The 23,003-nt window shown below is 35.5% G+C and overlaps 1 protein-coding gene across 3 annotated transcripts in view; it reads right to left on the reverse strand.

Moving 5' to 3' along the window:
- DICER1 (dicer 1, ribonuclease III) overlaps nucleotides 1-23,003 on the reverse strand; it is a 63,238-nt gene that overhangs the window by 33,538 nt on the left and 6,697 nt on the right. For 2 of the 3 annotated variants that reach the window (XM_058025773.1, XM_058025772.1), the window contains exons 2-9: nucleotides 13,062-13,127; nucleotides 12,044-12,142; nucleotides 5,058-5,250; nucleotides 3,925-4,087; nucleotides 3,373-3,503; nucleotides 2,339-2,473; nucleotides 1,441-1,601; nucleotides 37-205 (exon numbers count right to left, since the gene is read on the reverse strand). In XM_058025773.1, coding sequence (XP_057881756.1) covers nucleotides 37-205; nucleotides 1,441-1,601; nucleotides 2,339-2,473; nucleotides 3,373-3,503; nucleotides 3,925-4,087; nucleotides 5,058-5,201 — 903 coding nt within the window. In that variant the 5' untranslated portion in view covers nucleotides 5,202-5,250; nucleotides 12,044-12,142; nucleotides 13,062-13,127. The remainder of the gene's footprint in view (nucleotides 1-36; nucleotides 206-1,440; nucleotides 1,602-2,338; nucleotides 2,474-3,372; nucleotides 3,504-3,924; nucleotides 4,088-5,057; nucleotides 5,251-12,043; nucleotides 12,143-13,061; nucleotides 13,128-23,003) is intronic. The other variant, XM_058025774.1, reaches the window with a different exon arrangement.

The following is a 23,003-nucleotide window of genomic DNA, read 5'->3' on the forward strand; positions in this document are numbered from 1 at the left end:
TATTCCCAGGTTTCTCACATTTCTTGATATCCTTACCTGCTTAGGAATTAAGGTAGAATCTCTTTCTTTTGAATGTACAGATATGTTGCAGTCATTCAGAAAAGCAAGTGCTTCATCCAATTCCTTTAATAATCTTCCATACAACCCACTTTTATCAGTATATGGTCCACAGTCTACAACAATCTCACATGGCTGAGAAGTATATCTGAATGAGGGCAAAGATCAAGTTAAACACAGCTTCTGAAAGCCAGAGCTATTTCAGCTCTTAAGGTTATACAGCAAACACAACAGCAACATGACATGTATTCAAGAACACTTCCTTCCCCACCATGAATCAATAATTAAAAATTATACAGTTAAACACTTCAGAAAAACCTCCACCTCCCAAAATACTGAACTACTTGAATCTAGATGCTGTTCTAATACACTCCTAAAAAGAAGGCTAATATTGCTATTCTCATTTCAAATACTGGAAAATTTAAGCAAATTCTAATTACTTCACCAACATCTTCACTTGTTTTTCAATAGTGCACTCTCTTGCGATACAAAAGAAAACCAATCTACATAATGTAAATTTATCTCTCTAAATACATTGACACAAGTAAAGTAATTCTTATTCTTGAATGGCAGCAGGAAATGCTTAAAAGGAAATGGTTCAGACAAGTTCAAAAAAATGCATTTAAAATGCTTATGCATGGACAAAACACCTGTTCCATAACTTTCAACCTTTAACTTAACTTGAAACTCAACAATGCAGTACAGGTGGTAGAAGAAAACATGCTACATAGGAATCATTTCACCCTACTTTCCCCTACAACAGGTTGTTCCATTATCACCACCCTTAGTTTAAACAACACTCACAGGATTCTAGGTTCTGTAACTCACTTGCTCTGTTATTTAAGTATTTATTAGCTCCTCTCATATTCCTCTATCTTTCATTAGCCTTTAAAACCCAGGCGATGCATTTCCGGGGAAATAAAAAAGGCAACTTCTCTTGCATTAAGAGAACCTTGTACTGTGGATGTTGCCACATTTTCCTAAATAGTGACATTATGGCATACACTGGATGTGGAACAGTTACACTCCACACAAAAGAGTGCATTTTAAAAGTTCAGAAGTATTTTGTGAAATGTCAGGTTTTTAGCTTGGTGGTGTGTTGAGGGCTTTTTTTGGTTGTTTTGGGTTGGGTTTTTTCGTTAGAGGATCTGTTTTGTTGTATCTTTTGTTTTATAACAACAGAAAATCGCTCCCTACCAAGACCAATCAACCTTTATACTCTAAAGCCATTTAACATTCTATCTCCATCCTAAATGGAATATCAGCATCATATACACACAAACTTTTCTAAAATTTAGAAGACTAAATATTGCTACTGGTTTACTCCTCTATCTAAAATGAAAATGCAGGCATCAATTTAGCAACAATCATTATAAAACACACCTGTCCAAGACCACCAAATCAGTTGCAGTTTCAGCATTGCTCTTCAAAATTTTCTCCAGTTTCTGGATCTTCTCCTCTAACTCAGCAGGATCACACTTCCCATTTAAAATGGAAGCTGTTAATCCCAAAATTCGAGGACATGATGGATAATCCTCACAGATCTGTGAAATCAAATCAAATTAAATTAATTACAAAAGGTATCCTGCTAATTTACCTGGAAATTTACGATGCTTAGGCTGGAAACTTTTATTTCGATAGCAGGTGTTGCAAAAGGACCCAAACATTGAATTAATATTTTCTGTTCTACTGACTGGAAGTTAAACAGCCATCACATTTAAAGGTAAGTATTTACAACATGGAAAAAAGGAAACAGTTAGCATTGAACAGAATACTCTTGTCATACCTACAATACATAACGTAATACTTCCATGCCATATAAAAAGGTACATACGTTTGAAAAGAAATTTGGAAAGATACTTATTATGCAGGTATCTCTCACTTATATGCCCAAAAACAACATGGAGCCAATAATATTCTGGAAAGAGCCCCACTAATACCTTTAGAGATAAGCATTTTAAAAAATAATAAAAAGTGATTAGCATATCTCATTCCCTAACTCAAATATTTTATTGATGAATTTTAAAAATTCCCCTAATTCATTAAATTTAGCTTCTTTGTTAAAGACAGATTTGTCTTTAATCCCCACTGTAAATATACAGTAAATACATTATTCTTCAACCACACAGTATCACTGATGTGTTAATACAGTAATTTCACAGTCCCAGTAACATGCTAACATTGGTTCCACTAATATCTTTTTTGGTTTCCAATTCTCCAGCTCTCCCACTCACTTTTCTTCCTCAACCAAGTATATTAAACATTCATGCAATAAATGCACCTTCATAATCTCACGGTATGGATGATCCTGGATTGCAAGATGGCACTCATCAAACACCAGAAGATTAATATTTGACAGGGATAAATACTCATTTCTCAAAACAGTCAAAGCAACATGACATGTCATAACCAGAACCTAGATTGAAAGGAAAAACATGTCAGTACAAGATAAGTACAAGCTATCAGAGGTCAAGGTGAAGAAGGAAAAGTTTTCTGCAGGTCCTGTGAGACAGCATTGGCAAATACCAATCCCCACTGATATACCTACACCAGGACAAAAGAGACTAAAACATTCTCTACTGGAGAAAGCCATCTCTCTGGATGGGGGTGTATTTATAGATGTCTGTATCTCTCCAGGCACGTGCTTAGTTAAAAAATGAATACAACAGACAATCTCAACAGCAACCAGACCACACAGAACAAGTATCATTAAATAATCCTAATAAATTAAGTTAGTGTCCTTATATGTGTCCCATCATCATGTGTCCAGCAAAAAAGATAGTTCTTCATAAGTTCTTAACTATCTGCAGCAGTAATATAAGCAGGATGCTATCAGAATTCTTTTTAAAGAAAAACTTATTTCTTGTACACTGACACACAAAAATTGAGTTTGTTGATAAAATTACGTAGTTTTTACACTCATTTTGAACTTTACTAAGTATGGTAACACTTCCTTCTGTCAGAGTTCCTCAGACATATTCCATAAAGCATTACTAATGCTTTTACCAGAAAGTAAACCCCAAACCCCTAAAATTTAATAAAATTTTAATAGTATTTAAAGTACGGAATGCATACTCAAAATCTGTTCTGCAATTGACATAATGAACAAGTCAGGGAGATTGAAAAGAAAGGATTTAGAGATGGCTTTTTAAAAACAACCTGAAAACACCTATATATATTTGCCTCAAAATTAACATTCAAATATACCAATATGCTGGATTTCTCTTTAAAGAAGACTGAATGCATAATTGGAAGGAATCACTTTTGATCCAACCTCTCTGTTGCTTTGCTTATAGTTCTTACTTAATGCATTACCTGATGCTTAGAGAATTCCTGACTCCATTTCTCTTTTGTCCATGATTCAGTTATCTCCAAACTCGAATACTCTCCCACTTTAAGGTCAGAATGTGTCCTGACAGCTGACACTTGTTGAGCAACTTGATTCGCTTAAGGAAAAAAAATAAATCTCATTTACATAAAGGTCTTCTCATACTTTAATTTGTATGATGTGTATGATGTGTGTCACATAACCTAGCACCACATTTCATAATGTGTTCTTTAGCTTAGTCTAATGTTAAACCATGTGCACATGGCAACTGCCTCTATGAAGAACCATACTAATGAAACAGAGTGCTAACTAAATTGCATTTCAGATTCAATGTCTTAACTGCAAACTAGAAAACAGAACATGTTATATACATAAACAGATTACATTAAAAAGACAATGAAACAAAAGATAAAAGGTATCACATCCTTGCTGTTGAAGGCTTTACACAAAAGTTTCTCCCAGCTTTGCTTTCAAAGAACTGCTGTTACAGAATATTCCACGGAAGTATTAGCAGTGTGTTTAGGAATATTTCCTCTTACCCGAGTTGACCAAGAACACAGTTCTTTTTCCATTTTTGTTGAAATCTCCCCTGATCTGATAGGACAGCTCTTTAGTGAGTAGTACTGCAATAAAAGTCTTCCCTGAGCCAGTGTTTAAGCAGACTATTGTATTATGATCCAAAGCTGCTTCAAGCAGTTCAACCTAGGTTAAAAAATAAGAATGTCCTTACTTAGAGTAATGCAGTGAAAAAGCTGACAAGAAAATAACAAAAGTGGTATATAAACTCAATAAAAGTAAAAAAAAAAAAAAAAAAAAAAAACAAACAACAAAAGTGATAAATAAATTTAATAAAGTCAATAGATAAAGTCAAGTATCACTTGAAATCTTTCAAGTGCCATACAATTAACACATCTCTTTCATAATAATGTGTTCTCACAAGCCTTCAAAAATACTAACACATTATATATAGCCCAGCTTTTAAATCTAAAATCCTTCAGTACCACAATCTGCTCTCAGGTAGCTTTCTGCATGTATCTTTTTAATAGATGATTCTGTTGCTATATACATGGCATGAAGAAAGAAACTACAGCTTTTAAATCCAATTGCACACATCAATTCAGCCCAATAAGCAAGCAGACTAGCTGAAGGTGATCCAAGTTTCTCAGTAACGCTAACAAAATGCTTCTGGGCACCTCTGCAGTATAAAGAGAACTGGTATTCTAGAACTGTTTTCCTGAAGGTGAAAAATCAGAGTACCCTGATGAGGTCTCTGACTTTAGAGGGCTGCTTTGAACAGGATGTGAACCAAAAATCAAAATTAGTATACCATGTGGAAGACAAAGTGAGAGGTGGAAGGAGACATGATGTATGCATTCAATCGTCAGGCACAGTTTATTTGTCCCTAGCAGCATTCTGCAGAGAGTGGCAGGAGAACACTCAGCTTAAAAGCTGTTCTGCTCATTAGAGCAAACTTAGAAGAGGGAAGAGGGGATATAACAAATGTGAAACAAAGCCAAACTAAAGAATTAGCTCCTAACAAGTGGAGCTGAGAGACACATCCTGACAGTCTGCATCACACCACATTCTCCACCTGCTCTTGTTCTTTTTCCATTAATTAATGGATTCAATTGTACTTTTTTGGATGTTACTGTATTAGTACTACCACTAGTACCTGATATTTTCTTGGCGTGTAAATGTTATCATGAATTGCTTCTTGTTGCCATGGTAGTCCAAAAAATGGACCCATTGGGGAGGAAGCAGGGGTCATGAGCTGCAGTCCTGCCATGCTGAGGGATTGCAAAGCAGGGCTTTTCATTCATTCATCCAGTGTTTCTTTCATTGCATTTTTGTTCCAGCACAGCCTACTATGAGAAGAAAATGAAATGGCATTAGATACACTTGCAATCTCAAGCAGTAAGAGAAAATCTTTATCAAGAAAAGGACATTACTTGATTTTACTTACAGAAGTGTTTCTTCTCATACTATTTTCAGCAGAAAATGTTAATTTTAAATTTACAGGCACTTCTCCACTTGAAGATGTATGCTTATCAAAGTACCCCAGAAATTCAAAAGGAGTTGTACTTTATAAGACAATGCTCATTACAGGCATTTGGATTTACACACTTACATTTTAATATGAAGTTCCATTTATGGTCTGACAGAATTTCATTTTAAATTTACGCTTTAAAAGTAAAGCTGTCTTAGCTTTATTTCAGGAAAGAAAAACACTGAAATCTACAGCACAGGCACAAGTATCAGATTTTCCACTTTTCTTTCCAACCAAAAAGGCCTTTGACAAATTAAAGCTATAAATACACAGGAATTTTATTCTAATTGCTAGGAAAAGAACAGAAACTATAGAAGAATGTCAGTATTTTCAAATAATCAGATTCTGATTAGATTCTTTTTAAGAACTGGCAGAATTATAGGTAATTGCTGATGACTATAGTAAGGACTAATAGAGAATGGAATCCTTACCAGGTTAACCACCAACTTCCATAAGAAGACTGTAATTCATAAACAAACAAAGCATTCAGAACTTCATGACAATTGAGCACTACAGAACACCTTCTACTGAGGCTATGAAGTTATCATCAGGGTGCGTGTGCTAACAACATCTGCTATTTGTCAGGAATTATCAAGGTTACAACAAACAAGACTAAACAAAAAAATTGCCAAGTAAAACAAACAAACAAACCCCACAACATAAAAACCTTTAGCCTGGGAAAGTGATTACGGCCTGATGATATAGAAAAATATTGCTGAAGTACACAGAAACATACTACATGAAATCTAAGAAATTTTGAATACTATCCCTCCTTAAATTGGATACATACCCTATTAAAAAAATCAGTATCTTCAAAAGTTAGTTTCCCTCAAAATTCCTACAAGCTCTATACTAATTTTAGCATCAATATGTGTTGAAAAATGCATAAAACTGATGATGTATTAATATTTAATAATTCATTAAAAAGGCATGAGGAAAAGCTAATTATTTTATTGCATTGAAATGTTCTTGTTTTTCTATACAATAGGAAAGTTGCTAAAGTTTTGCAGATGTGCAGTAAGGAATAAAATAAGAGAAGTACAATATGCTATCTAAGACAGAACCAGTAATGGTTATCAGAAATAACTGAAGAGAGAGAGTAAAAAAGGAAGCAGTACAATTAAATAAAAAATGGGGCACTGACTAGATTTCCAGAGGTCCCATCCAATCCTAGTAATAATGTAATTCTGTAATTAAGAAAAGTATTCATAACACTGTTGCACTGTTATATGTTAATATTTTTAAATTAAATATTATAATCTGGACCATATCTAGACACTGATATTAAACTAGTATTAAATAATTATAGGAAGCCCTAAAAAAAGAGATTAAACCAATGATCTCACTTTCCATCTCAGGTAAATATTGTAAAATAAAGAGAAGGCAATACATTGAACTACATGATCACTCCCCCTGCAGTCAGAAGTAATTGCACTTTACAGTAAGTGGTCAGATAAAGCTTTGTCTCAATTTGTTTAAGTGGCAGGGGAAGCCCTGAAGGACAGTGTGGTTAAGCTGAAATAACATTATACACACAGCTCTATTGTAAAAACATATTTATCTTTTGTAGACAAACATTCAGTAGTACATGCTACTAAGTGAACAAGGATATATGTAACTTCTTGAATGTAGGATCAGCAATAAACACACTTCCCCCTCCATCCAAAATGTTCCTCTTTAATATACAAAGTGTGTTGATACCACTGGAATACTGTCTGATATTTTTGAGTGTCACCAAAACTGTCATAGTGAGAAGAAGCTTTAAAATCCTAAAAAAACTCAAAAGGAACAAATGTGCATTACCACAGGACATAGTAAAGAACATGCCTGACATTTTATGTTTTTTTCAATTGCTTTAGAATGATCTCCAAACTCATGGCAACCTCCTCATTTACTTTTCACTCCTGTAATGTAAGCTACCATTTGAGCCCAAGTATTTCATATTACCTAAACAGATAAAATGGATCAATATTGCTTTGTTTAGCTGTAAATAAAGAAGAACAGTCTACATAAATCACAAAATCAGTATTATGTCATTATTCATTTCAGTTGTAATACAAAAAAAGTTCCTGTAGATTCTTAAATTGTTTCTAAACATTTCAAAGAATGCATACAAGCACATGGAGGTTCTAACAAGGCAACTACAGCAACTTTATATAGAGTGTTCTAATCTGGCACAACTAAAGATGTTTTGGCTCATACTGTTCAAACCCCCTGCAGTGTCTGAAGAACACAAAGGTCTTGTGCATGACTACAGGATTTCATTGAAACAGTCTCAATCATACTTCTCTACTTGCACAGAGTAAATGGTGAAAAACAACTAATGTTTGCTTTGTTTAAAATGAGACCTCACTGTCATAATAATTGCTAGAATGAACCAGGTAACCAAACGTTTTCCATAGTAAAAGCTGAACCTGATTCCTCAATCATTCTTGTACATAAGCCCAGCCACTTTAGTTATTTATAAATCACTTTAGATGAGCAGCTCCTCTTCTTTGTTTACTGCTCCACCTGCCATGTGTTTCTTTTTCAAATGATAAATACAACTTTGGGAACATATAAAATAGCTATATCACAACACCAGAAGGGAATTAAGGAGAGAAAACCAACCGTTTTTAAAAGGCTGCTAATACAAAACAAGTACAGGATCCAATATTACAAATAATTCACTTCTTTTGCTATGCACCTAGTAACTGTGATACCAGTTCAGCTACCCTGCTGTAAGAAGTAAGAGGATTTATGCTCACCTATGGCTCCAGCTTTATCTGGAAAGACTGTGAAACAACATATACTCTAAACTACAACTTTGGTTTCTGTGTACCAAAACAGCACTGTGGGCCACTGCAATCATACCTGGGCAGAGCCTGCATGAGTCACAACATATTTGAAAGAACATATACAGAGAGGGAATTTAAGCAAAGTCAGGTAAAAAGAAAAAATTATCCACCCAAATCAATGTTTCTTTCTGCTATACTAAGATTTCCTAGTCCTGGCCCTCATTTCTATGATTTGTATTGGAAGTATATAACATCTGACAAGATCAATGTCAACATTATTATGGGAGTAAGCCAGAATAATGCAGTAATTGTATCATTCTAGAGTCTCTATTTCAATAGCAAGGAAAAATATCAAGTTCTTCAATAAAAGAAAAGCAGAACAGGATCATCTAGAAATAAAAAGGAAAAGAGCACATCTACTTGAAGAACAGATTTTAAATTGAAAACATTTGAGAGGTAAGCACATATGTTCAGAATCTAGGGACAGAAAACTGAACATGAGCTAACTGAAACCAGCTAACAGTGAAGTGTAACAAAAAGTCAAACTAGTCCTGCTCAGCCAGTGTTGGGTAATAAAGACACTTTTTAAGAGGTTCAGTCTTTGTTCACTGCATTATTTTGAAACCTGACAGAACAACAAACTGTAAGAACTTGCTGAAGCTCAACTTGGAGTGAGAAACACCTGAAACAAATCATACTTCCTGTGACTCTCGACTAGTTATGGAAGCTGGGTAAGGCTCAAGCTTATTTGGTCTACTTAAATAATAGAGAAAGTTCCAGTTTCATGGCCAGCAATCTTGAGGGTTTTAAGAGCAGAATTCACAACCTAGTGTCCTTGTTTTAACGCACATTTATGTGAACAGATCGTGAACTGCAGAGCCAAAATTAACCCCTTATTCCATCGTTTAAAGAACTGTTTTTCAGAAAAATACACAATGTTGGAAATGAAGTTAACAACATGCAACAGCAATTTTTTCCAGTCTTCAATAAATCTGGAGCTGTGGTGTAGGTTTTTCAGTCACACGACTATATCCAATTTGAAGCCATCCCCTGGCACACAAAAGGTTTAATTCAAGGTTTACTGCACTAGGGAATACAAGCCAAACCAACCAGAGGCTTCACCTGCAATGAGACATCCTGGATCCACTCCTGCTTGGAGGCCAGTTTAAAAGATTTTTGGAATGGCAGTGAGGTGCACAGAGAAGAGAGCAGTGTCCTGGGGATGCAACTTTCAAGTTTTTATCACCATTCATGAGCTTAGCTTGTGCTGTATTCACAAGTTAATGCAAACTATAATCATCTCCAATTAACAACAAAAACTTCTTACTGCCATTTGCAGTGTATTTAATTTGTTTTCTATACTGATTTGTAAATTTGTACGGAATATAATCCTTGTGATACAAACATTATTTCTGATGCTTTAAGATTTCATCTTTGTCCTGGAATGTCTAATTTATCCTCTAAAAACACTCTCAGCATCAGCCAAAACACGTTAGCCTCAAGAGGTAAAAATAATCCACTTACTCTAAATGAAATAAACCACAATTTATAAAAAAATATTAATAGAACCTTGCTGCTTGAAAATTCTCTCACATGAACACTTGAAGAGTCTGAATGCAATTTCTTTATCGCACTATGTTCAAGTGCTACATGAAATATTAACTTGCTGAATGATCTAACACAGAGAATTCTTACTTGGGTAAAGGAGGACCAAATAAAAAGAAAAAATGTAAAATATTACAAATACAAAATACAGAGTTGAAAATGAATGTAAATGCTAATATACAAAATGTAAAATGTCACTGAGAATGTTCCATACCAACTTACATTGTAAGCATTCAAAGGCAAGAATTGGTGAACTTGCAATATTTCTATGTTGTCTGCTTTCTAAGCTTTCTTTCAAACAAAGTGTACTTTTTAAAAGGATTTGACTTTTTCAGTGACAGCCCAGAAAAGCACACTACTTCTTCCAAAAAAGCAGTTGATTTTGTTAATATTACTCTGGCAACTTTAGTTCTCTTAAGAGAACTTAAAAATCCCAAACCAAACACTCTCAGTTTTACATGCCAAAGAAAAAGTCCACAATTCAAACATCAAACAACTGTCAATATTACTCAGTAAGATGAATCAGAAATCTCTTTTGTATTGTGCTCTCTTTAACACAGAACATATCTTATGAGACATTCTTTCTCTCTCATCCTTCAAAGATCTTTATCCCATGCATTGCCTAACAGCAATTTTTACATTTGGTCTTACAATACTCTTAAATAAAAAAAAAAAAATGTATTTCAGATGTGCTCCTTTCCAAGAAGGGAATGTGTAGACACTTACAAACCTCAAATACAAGTATTCCTTTAAGGACCATCTTCCCTGGTTTCCCTAGCACAATCAGAAATATACTTTGTGAATATTAATTTTGACTGCAAGAATTCTATTTTTTCTATTCTTCTGATACATAACCAGTGACACATTGGTCTTTAATAGCCTACCAAGGCATACCAGCACAACAACAGCTGCTTTCTGCTGTCCAGGAAAAGTTTCATTACAGAGCTTATTAAAACAAAAGCTAAATTGAGGCTCTACATTTGGATGAGCTGATTCTGAAGCACTTCTACAAGCAGTACCACAGTTAACAGGTGAAATTCCTGGCAGACACTTCCTAAATGTCTGCTTGTAGGAGAGAAATGGAGTACAACATGACACTCAGCAGACTCAGAAAACCCCTTAAGTCCTTCATGAAGTGTTCAGTATGACCAAACCTGGACTTGGGGCAAAAGCCCAATAAACACTTTGTGCTGCATTCAGTCCACCTCAACCAGCAGAGCCAGAAAGTCAGCATTCACATGGAAGTTGTGCTGCTGCACAAATGCAAAAGGATTATGCCAGTATTTATCAGCATGACACACACAGGCTGCAGTGCATTTACAAGTAAAGCAATGCAATGTAAAAACAAAAACCAGTTTTGTAGCACATCTGCAGTGATACCAGTGCATGAGGCACTCAGAATAAACATTCAGAAATGAGATGTTTCTGCTTTAAAGAATAGAGACCTGCAGCCAGATTCTGGAACAAACTTTCATTTATTAAAATGATGTGTACAAGGCCAGTGCAACAATCCTAACTATGCAGTTGCTTAATCAGCAGTGTAGAACTGGTGCTATGCAGACTCCTTTCACCTCCCTAACAGATGACAAAAGATAAAACATGAAGTATATGAATCTAAGATGCAAGGCGAGCACAGCAGAACAAAATACATTTCTGTCTTCCCTATGTTATCAAAGCACATTTTTCTGCTATGTAGTTTTAATCAGATAGCCTCTTTGCCTATTTTTGCTGTACTCATATTTCAAACTGAAGCATACTATTGAAACTAAGACCTTAATTTACCTGTCATATCTTTTCCTTACCATTTACTTGGTATCTCCTACCTGGAACAACATATGAATTCAATTCTAATTCTAACCCCTTGTGCCCAGTCTTTTTTTTTTTTTTTAAGCTGATCATATTTCACCAACACAATCACATTTGAATATAAGATCCACAAGAAGAGCACACAAACATCCTTACAAAAAACTGAATAGATTTCTGATTATATTTAACTTCATAAGAAGTATCAGGGCAAGAGTTTCATGGTAAACATCTAAACTTCTACTAATAAAATGAAGTAGCTACTTTCGTTTTTCTTTCCAAAGAAATTCAGTCAATTTCTATAAACTCACATATGGAAGTTACTTTACTCTATGGTTCTGAAGCATCTTTAAATACAAGCCAGGAGAACACAGTGCAATGTTACATCAAAACCTGCTTCTCCCATACCACAAAGCTCGGTCTTACCGTTTTAATTTCCGCAGTCTCTGTGTTTATGCTTCCTGAACTGCATTTTGACAGCATGATATCAGCTTGTAGAGTAATCACATAATTTGTAAGCCTTGACTATTAAAAAAAACAAGAACAAAAACCTATGAACCATAAAAATTATTTGAAAAGGGAACTACAATAGCAAGATTAATTGCAGTTAATTCAGTTGCTTAAAAGCATTTATGTGTGTTGAGTCTACAACACAAGTTGCTGACAGAAACAAATCACTTAGGTTCACTCTGAACATGAATTATTTTAATTTACTATCAGAACCTAAAATTTAAAAGATAATTTAGTTTAAATGTGTACATACTTCCCCAGTCCTATTTCTAGGTTACTTTCATTAATTACTAGGCTCACGTGGGAAATACATGAGTAGAGTGATACAATTTTGCTGGTTTTATAACTGTACTGCTTTTTCCATCCACATGTATTTTCACTTTGAGTTAAGACATTAAAAAAACCAGAGTTCAAACTTCTTTAAGCTATTTCAATTTAAAATTGCAAGAAATACAGTCAACTCATGAAAAAGCAGCACCCATTTCTCTTGATGTATATTGGTCTTTTTAGTAAAAGAAAAAATACAGTGCACTTAAGATGGTGATTTAACCACAGAAGTAAAATTCAGAAACAGATAAATTCATGACAGTGAATTTCTAGATATATTAGCCAAACACAAATACTGTATATTTATACTGAATATATTATATATATGTGCACACATATGTAAAACTAGACTTTAAAGCAAAAATACCATATTTCAGCAGATCAAGAGTCTTCTTAAAGCGAAAAATTTAAGAAAATTGCACAATACATACACCTGAAAGTGTGAGTTTTGCCAGACCTAAAAAGAGATTGTGAAGCCAAATTTTTTAAAATCAATACTGAAAACTTAAACACAAAATGGATCTTGATGAAAATCTCTCCTCCAATCAATTCCATAAAGTTAACAAAGAGGACACTCCCAAGATTAGTTCAGTATGTTCATTTTTACCTCAAACGCTGATGCTGAGCTTTTCCAGAGTCTCCAATCCTGTAATTTTGTTTCACCCTAGGTAACCTAAAAGGTAACATAAAGAGAGAGCATTTTACCATGAACTGCCATTAAAATCAACTGCGCCATGTGGTAGTTAGTCTGCTTTCTTGCATTTTAATATTTAGCACTGTAGCAAGAGCACATGGTCCTTCAAAATCTAATTATCATATTCCCCTTTTTGGCCAGGGATACAGTCAGTGTCTGAAAGATCAGCTTTACGTGCTCAGGAGATATTTGCATGTTTTGTTTTATCTGCTGAAGTAATTGCTAGCTAAGGCAAATTACATTCACACTTTTCTCCCCTGTGCTCCATGCATGTTTCACCTAACACAGTAGGAAAATCCAGAAGAAAATTATTATTCAACACATTTAAGAGAGACATCTGAAAGAACATATGTTTTTCCAGAAAACAAAGTAAACAATTATTATTTTATAAGAATACAAAAGGAATGCAGCACAGAAAATCTGATGGATACTGCATTCATGTACAAAATAGACTGACAAAAAATGAATTCCCTGGGCTATACGTAAAATTTGTGCTTGCAGCATACATAAATATATCCTTTATTTTAAGCAAAAAATACAGCAAATTGCTTCTAAGATGCAGTAAGTAGAACTTAGATTTATTGTAGCATGTTCCTGTTATGTCTAGGTTATTCATTTATTCACTGCCTCTAAACATGAACCAGAATATATATATTCCATTGAACCAGAAAATAACCTAACAACAACAGAAAACTGCCACATCCACGGTAAAAATATAGAAATATACTCCACACTCTACATATTTGCAAGAGAAGCTGAAGGGAACAACGCAGCATTTGGACACCCCAGCAAAAAGCAAACACGAACAGAAAGAAAGGTTCAACCCTTGTCAGTAAAGCTACTGCCGCATGCGTGGCTTAACAGAGCAAATTTACTTTACTGCCAAATGGCAGATGGCAAGCACAAAGCACAGAGAGCAGCAGGTAAGATCTGAGAACCAGAAAAGAATATAAATCTAATTCTCCACCAGCACAACCGCTTCCTTCGGCACACGGAAGCCAAAGACCCGGGCTTGAACCAATTGATCGGCAGGCAGGAGTTTGAATGCCAACCTAAAACCAGACAGGCCACATTCCTGAGATGCAGTCAAGGTCCAGCACAAAACAGCCGCGTCTGTGCCATTAACATCTCAATGGCGCTGCTGCACCCGCCCAGACAAAGCCGGGCGCGATCCTTCCCCGGCGGCCGCGGGCACTGCCCAGGGACAGCGGCACCCCGGGCTGCAGCCACGGCCCGCAAAGCACTACGCACCGCATCAGAAGGAACAAAATCAGCAATATTATATATGTGTATATATATGTATATACGCATACATACATATATACATGCATATATATGTGTGTTTAATTTTGCTCTATAGTTTCTGAGAATCTGGTTAAAAACAAGCAAAAAACACAAAAAGGAAAAATTAGCGACATTTTAGAAACCTGATGTTTAGCAATGTCAATGCCTTCTGTGAAACAGCAAGGCTCCCCCTTTTTTTTAAATGTCACCTTTTAAAGGCTCAATATTCACGTATTTTATCAACAGGTAGAAGGAAAGAGTTCTAAGATAAGCAGACAGACACTCTTCTGAAATACACCACAAACACAACAAATACTCAAAGCATTAACATAAAAACAGAAATCAGTTCCTATAAAGACATCAGGAGAAGCATCCAAGAAGTGACAGAGCAGGCACTTGTGCAAATCTCCAGCGCTCTAGAAATCTGCAAGCAACCACAAGTTACTTCTGCAAATCTCAGCCAAGATCTTCAAGCATCTTGACTACTTGCTACTGGAACATTACTAATGCAAAAACCAAGTATCCAAATATTTAAAAGAACACAAAATATATCAACAGGTTTTATTTTTATTTCATAGGATTGTAATTCAGTCCTTGAAAATAATCACTTTCATAGGATACCTAACTTGCTATTCAAAAAGGATGGTCAGGAAAAGGATAACTGAAGTTTACAGGGTAACACTTGCTGTCACACTAAGCAACAGGCTGAATCTGAAAGACTATCAATGTTCTTGCTCTTCAACATCTTTGACAATTTGAAATTAAACAACTAGTACCTAGAGCAATCAAGTCATTATGGAGACTGTTAACAACTTGAAAATGAAGTTATTTTGTAGTAAGTTCTATGCAACTGAACTCACTAAATCACATGGTTTATTTAGTGAATAATTCTTAGGCAATACAACTGAATTCCAGCAGGAACAAAGTCCTGCATGATCTTTAGGGGGTAAGGTAAAAACTTCATTTATTATTGGGAAGAAAAAGTACATCTAGGCTAGCATCTTGCCTCTATAATCACAGCTGGTAGCTGAGGGCAGGGGGGAAGGGGTGACTACAGAACAGGACTTATCCTTTTCTTCCTTGTTATTTCAGCAACTTAATATTTCAACTATTTTTCTTTGGTTTATTATGGTACAAACGATAAAGTTACATCAGAAACCATAGTACAAAATCCCTACTGCCTCAGATTAATTTGAAAGCAAAATATTCTTTGACATCCAAGGACCTAAGCCTTCATGGAAGTCAGGAAAAAAATTATACCCAGGGCACACACCTCTCTAAATATAAAAAAAAATCTGAACTACACAAACACTCTGAAACACATGCATTGGTTTTAACAGCAATTAGAATTAAATTATGCCACATATTTGAGGGCTTTTTGCTGCATGGGAAAACTGCAGCTCAATGTGTAGATTCTAACTCATGGGTAACTATAATATCAGTATCACTTGTAGGGATAGCTGACCATATCTGTGAATTTATTTATCATTTGGTCATTTACTTGGGTACCAAATTATTTACTTGTGGCGATTTAGTTAATTTAAAGGTTATGTTCAAGCTTTTCAGGCACTTATGTCTTTCTACAGGAAGGCAATTAAGCAGACATTAGAGCAGGGATTTCTCTCTTCCCCAATTTGGGGGCAAGCTGTGAGGCAAGTACAGTTCCAAAGCATTAATTATTCTTGCTTTGGATAAGTAAAAGCAGCAGCTGCCCCCTGAATATAACCCCATGTGGAGACTTCAATCCCATTATTTGCATAAACATAAACCCTTTCTCTGCATGGGGCTGAAAGTCAAGCTCCTCAAAACAGGGGTATTCAACAGTTCACTGTTACCACTGTGCCACAACATCCAAAATTACCAAGTTCCCTACATTACAAAAGGCTTTCTCTGAAGTCCTTAATTGTTCGATGCAAGGCCAGCAAACATTTGGATTGTAAATCAAGCTCTATAATTTCTAGCAATTCTAAAATGAGTGATCACATCTACTGCAGTCAGCCATATCAATTTATGTACCACCCAAGAACCGGTGCTCAAATTCTAGCCCTAGTTTCAATAAAAATACTAACAAAATAAAAAAGTATTTATCATCAATGGTGAATTAAGCCAACTCTTCCTAGTGCAACCTTAAAATGTGTATTATATGTTGAGTAGCACATTATTTACTCCACATTTTATGTTCTGCTGTTTTCAATTTCATCCGAAAAAAGAACAACTTCTCACCAGTGACACTACTGGGCTTCACGTGGCCTTTCCCTGAAGTGAACTTGTAGGCATACTACTGAAATTTTCTTTAATGTGAAGCTGGGGTGAAGTCAGTATTAAATTAATACAAATATGTAGTACAAAGAAACCTTTTTCCTCCCAAATTTAGAGGACATTCAAAGCTCCTCAGCTGTCGAGAATTCATCAAAGAGAAAAAAAACCCACAACAACCAAAACACATACTTGATTATTTTATTGGAAGAAAATATGTTTATTAACTTTCAAAGACAGGCCCACTAGGTTGTTATTTTTGTTTTGTTTGCTTCTTGTTGGGTTTGTCTTTGTTTTTCTTTTGGAATATGTAAGAATATGTAAAGGTGAGGATGCTAACCAGGTTGAGTCAACACCCTTGGAGGTGTTTAATGAAATGTGTCCAGGTGGCACTTAGGGACGTGGCTTTGGGTGGACTGGCCAGTCTTACATTGATAGCTGGATTTTAGGGGTCTTTTCCCTAAATCATGTGGAATTCTACAGTCCTATGAAAATGCTCTGTGGCAAACTAAGAGCATTGCAAGGGCTCTCACACAAGACACGAGCAGAATAAATGTGCCTCATGTAAAATAATGTGACTCAATTCCAAAGTGGAGAAGCTATAGTTATTTCCCTGTATGTAAATACATACACTTAGACAAGGACATGAGCATTCCTTCACATTCTTTACAGTTAAACTAATATAAGACTTCAGCAGATCTTACCAATTAACAGCTTTGATCTTTTAATGCAATCTTTATTTTTCAATATTGTCCAATAAAGCAAACATTTCCACACTGGCTGGGGTTCAAAAGTGGTGAGAAGCCATAAATATTACATTTTACCAGTATAATGCTCCAAGCCTCATATAGCAATTTCATACCACAGGTTATCTGGAGCACTGCTGACCTTCCAAAACAACACACACAACACTGAAGCTGAATCAAAAATATTTAATTTACTTGGCAAAAAGATAGCGACAGAAGTGCTGAATCCCTTATTTAAGGCAAAGTGGTAAAAATACCTACATGATAAGACATGTTTGTTCTGTGTACTGTCAGTCCTGAGCTACTGGTAGGAAAAACTGGAATGATTTGTACAGACTTGAGGACTTCCTCTTGTGCTAAGTAACTCCAAAGGTTTTTATCTTCAATTAAAGCTTCTTTTTTAATAGATGCCTTAAATCAAATTCTAAGGTTTAGGAGTAAACAAGGAATCCTAACTGAATTTGAAAAATAAAAATATTTAAGATCTACAAAATGCCATGTGGACAGTTTCTTTTCCCCGATATGTGGGGTCAGAGGTGTCCAAATATTGACTGAGAAGCTTTGTATTTTCTTTCCTTCTTTGAAAGCTTTTCATATTATGATCAACCACGAAAGCTGGAACAAGGTCAAACACACTTCACTGCTAAAAGAGGAGGTGGTTTAACCAGTTCATAAAGGTCCCTTAGCTCCAATCCTGCTGCAACTAAGCACCACTAAACCTTGCAGAGATCCACATCAGAAAACAGACCCATCCCTGATTCATCCATCAATCTTGCTCAGTAGCAAAACAAATTCAGGACAAAAAAGAATAAATTGAGAAAATAGGTGTACTTGAGAGAGTTCTCTGAATGTATATTGATAGGTATCTTTTCCTTATGCCAAACGTAGATTACAGTTCAGAGCAGTATTACTCCAATTTTCTACATTAGGTCTGCTAACACAATATAGTGATGGATACTCTTAATTATGTGGGTTAAAAAAAATATATGTAAGTTGTTCCTGCTCATTGAATGCTAACAAAAGCTCTAAAACCTGAAATAAGCTGCTTTGCTACAGCAATCATTTGAAAAAATATTTGGGAGGCATGAAGGTGGAGGAAACTTTTTATCTTTAATTTTCCAGAATGGAGTGAGCTATTCCGGCATATATACAAAAGCATTCCCAGATATGCAAATGACAGGATTGTTCCAGACATTAAAGCAGTTGTAAATACTGGATATAGTATTTACTGAATACTCATTTAAAATTATTATAGAGGCAATTTAGAAGGAAAGAGAAACTAAATTATTGTTAATTCAATTTTTTATATTATTATCTAAAACTACTCAGGCCTGAGAAATAATGTTTTAAAGGAGTTAAATCCCTGTAAATAGTGCAACTGAAGGTTTCTGACACTATGCTGGGTTCTGGAAGCAATATAACAAAGTTACTTTAGTAGTAAACCTGTCAATTAACTTTTCCACTAAGCACAACTCAGAATTAATATATTCCTAAACTCGTTTCCATTCCAGTCCCTGTTTGTATTATTGACACAATATTACATTAAAAAAGACACACATATGTACAGGACCCTAGTCCACAGCCATTAGTTGAAGAGAGTTCCTTTCTTCTGTAGTATTAACACAGTCCTGCAATTCAGTCAGTTGTGAACTGCATTTCAGAGCAGAACACAAACATACAAGTTTGAGTAGAGACTCCTATCAAAAACAACAGGGCAGATTTTGCTGTATTCAAGATTACTGGCTCCACAAATCCTGGTTTTTAAAAACCAGAAAATACAAAGTGAAAGAAAGAAATCCTTCCTGTTCTTACCACATTAGCTGTAGTTTGCATTGATGTTGCCAAACCACCAATTATTATGCCTGGTATCATCTAATTACCAGAAGTACAGTAGCTTGATTGCAGCAACATACAGTAGCCAACATGTAGCAAGTATGAGCAAAACCTCTGAGGTGTTTTTTTTAATTCAATAGTTCTCAATTTTCAGAAAAAAAATGCAGCCAAATTCTGTGAGGCTGCCTAGCAGCTGCATTGGCAGAGCCTGGACTACCTCCCTTTCTGCTGCTGCTGTGCTCAGCTCCTGCTTTGGATCTATTAAGGTCTACCATAAGAACACAGCAACAGCCTGGCAGGCACATTCCTGGTGGCTGACAAGGAATGACCTGAAAGGACAGAAGAATGAGATAAGCAGTAGAACACATCTCCTCCATTCTGAATGAGGGAAACAAAATTCAAATTCACATCCCAACTCACACAGTTATCACTGTATCACTCCTGCAGTCTGGGCAGCTCTGCACCTGCATCAACTCTTGCACTTAATGATGAGCACTGCATTAAGAGTACTTTCTTACCCACATTTATTCTCACAGTACCCTGCAGATGACCAATTCCAGCAGGTCAGACTATGCTTCTCCAGAGATCAATCAAGCCCAGACTCTCTGAAGACATCCACGAAGCAGCACAGAAGTGAAGGGCAGCAGTAATGAACACACAGTCAGACTGGATGGATCAGAAGAAACACTGAGAGCATGCAAGCGACTAAGAACTTGAATTAGTTATGAGGGAATAAGGAAAGTGCAAGATTCTAGAAGCAAACCAAAAAAGACATGAATGCAATCAAAGATTTGGAAAAGCAGAGATACTTCAGATTTAAAAAAAAAAAAAAAAAAACAAACCAAAAACCCCAAAACCTTACTGTAACTCTTTATATATGAAATAATTTCTTTTATCAAGAAGGAATAATCAAGCATTTTAAAGTTAATTACTCCACCATTAACATGTCAATACAGCAAATCCAATTAAATCAGAGGTATTAACATCCCCAATTTTGATACATACTGGTAAGCATCCCAGATTTATACTAGGAAAACTTAAATCTAGGGTTATTACAAAACTATCCTATTAGTTGGGAACTTACATTGTTTTTATAGTTTTCCTTAGAAATGACTGCATCCATATTGATAACATTTAGGCTGATTCACAACACAGGCATCTGACTAAGCAGAAGAATAGCATCACAGCCATCAACGTTGCAGCAATCACACCATTACCCTTATTCATTGTTATACTGAATTATGTAGAACAACTTTCCCCCTGCATACTCTGGTGTATTTGGAAAGAATTTATAACTCAATTAATGCAAACTTATACTACATTTATAATAATAGAAGTTGAAATTATTCAGAATAAATATTTAAATACAAGTGACTTTCAATTTCATTGACTAATCATTTGCTTTCATCAGCTAATGAGCAGCTTATTTGAGTAGGCATACATAGATGCATTAAGATGCCTAAAGAGGCAGATAATTGATGACTTCCAGAATGACTTAAGCAGATTACATGCCTAACTTTCAATGGAGATTTCTCTCTTCTTCCTCAGCACTGCTTTCTCAACACAGAACAGGTAGTCTCTCACTTCTCTTTAACTACTGACTTTAAGAATTTACCTTTTTCATAATTTCCTAATTTACAATTCAAGCTACTTCAAATACATACTAAGACTGGTGAAAAAAAAAAAACCCAAAAAAAAACCAAACCACTAAAGCAAAAAAAAAAAAAAAAAAAAAAAATCCCAAAAACCAACATCTAGGCTTCTAAGACTTGTAATAGGAAGGTAGTTTTGAAATAAAATTTTAAAGGTATGTGATTTTTAATTTAAGAATTTTGACCTTGTTGCAGACAAGACACTAGAGAAACTGAGACTAACCAACTAAAGCAATAAAGTACATTGAAAAGCAAGAGTGCCTTAAATCCTTATGAGCAAGCTGTCACTGAGAAGAGTGACCTTATTACTCCTCTTTTAGTAGGATTAAGAATGCGGCATGTGCAGAGGTTTTACATCCCATCATTTCACCAGATCGGTATTTCACTTTTACTTCCTCAAATATGCTTATAAAAATCTGCAGCTGGTTGTACAAATGTTTCCAAAACAATCAGAGAAGAAATAAATTCCTGATGTAAACAAAGCACAGGAAAGATTCTTTTAATTTTATCACTTTTTTTTTCATTTTCACTCAGCAGCAAGACAAAACACTGCATAATAAAGGCTTCCTGGTGACAGCTTACCATGCATTTTGTACAAGCACTGTTACACCCCCAAAGCATCACCCTCACTCTCTCTTCAATCCACCTGCTGCCCCCACAACTGTTCCCAAGTCATCTGCAACCACAGCCGACTCAGACCATAACAGAATGAAAGAAATCACACAGAATAATTTGTTTCTTAGATGAATTAGTCTTGTTAAGTGCTCCATCTTGATTACTGCACTGATATTATTACTTTTATTAAAAAGTAGTTCATATCTCAGAATAGTACATGCTAAAGAAGTACTATTAGTAACAACTAAAGAAGTACTATTAGTAACAACTAAAGAAGTTGTTAATACAATTGTTTTTTTATTTAACTTTCATAGAATAATTTTCCCCTCACTTTGTGCCTATCCTGGATTTACCACAACTGATTTTCATGCACAAACCCACAAAACTACTGTCATAGCACACTTGTTTATAACAGTAGCTATTAACAGTAAGTGAGAAAGTATAAAGTTGAGAAAAACATGGTAGAATTATTTTAATTAATTGGTGAGAAGTAGTAGTTTGAGATTAGTTTTCATGAGACTGTACATCCAATCTGATGACAACCTAGTGCTCAATGAAGGAACTCCACTGTCACTGCTCCTTCCCTTCTCTAACAGCTTTGACACTTGTCTGACTTTCTGGCAGAAAAATAGCTCAGGACAATACAACCAAGTGGTATTTTTTTCCTTGACCAAGGCAAGTTTTCTACTGGCTCAGCAATTTGAATTAAGTAGTTATGGATCAGAGGAGTATTAGAGCTGCCATGAGGAGGAGGTTGCCATCCACTTTGACAGCCACTTGAATGCCTTCATTACAGAAAACAAGGAAATTGGATTCAACAGGTTTTTGACTGTGCAATTTAAAATCAGACACCAGCTTCTTTTCTCTATTGCCAACTGCTGCTGAACTGTGTTACAGAGATCAGTAAAAATTCCAACCCCAAAACTTCTTCCTGTGTGGTCCAAAATTATTTAAATGGTGCCAGAGGAAACACCTACAGGCAGCAGACTGCAGTACAAGGATGAACCGATAAAGGGTTTGAACAACTCCTATCAGCTGACAATGAACACATTAGTAGCACTTGTGGCACACTATTCCAAATGCCTGCCAGAAATCAGCACCTGCTTCATCCTTATGCCAGTCACACATGCCCCAAAATTGTCCAGTAATTCCTTGCAGATCCTCATCAGCTGAGATAACAACTGGCCAGTAGAGAGTTTCAACGAATCATGAGTTTTGTCACTAAAAACTCATCCTGTACTCAGTTTAGGCAACACATAGTCATTAGAAGACCATTTTCCAGATAACTGACTATTAATCAAGGCAGGTTTACCTTCTTAACTTCAACACAGCAAAGCATTAACTATGCAAAGATTACAACAGGGAAAATTGCTCATCTCCTGGAAGCTGATCATACATCTTTCAAAGACCCACGGAGCTCATAAATGTCTTTGGCATTCCTCCAATCCTTTTTTCAATTAAATACTTGA

Source organism: Melospiza georgiana, chromosome 6 (assembly GCF_028018845.1).
Source record: "Melospiza georgiana isolate bMelGeo1 chromosome 6, bMelGeo1.pri, whole genome shotgun sequence".
Classification (NCBI taxonomy): Eukaryota; Metazoa; Chordata; class Aves; order Passeriformes; family Passerellidae; genus Melospiza; species Melospiza georgiana.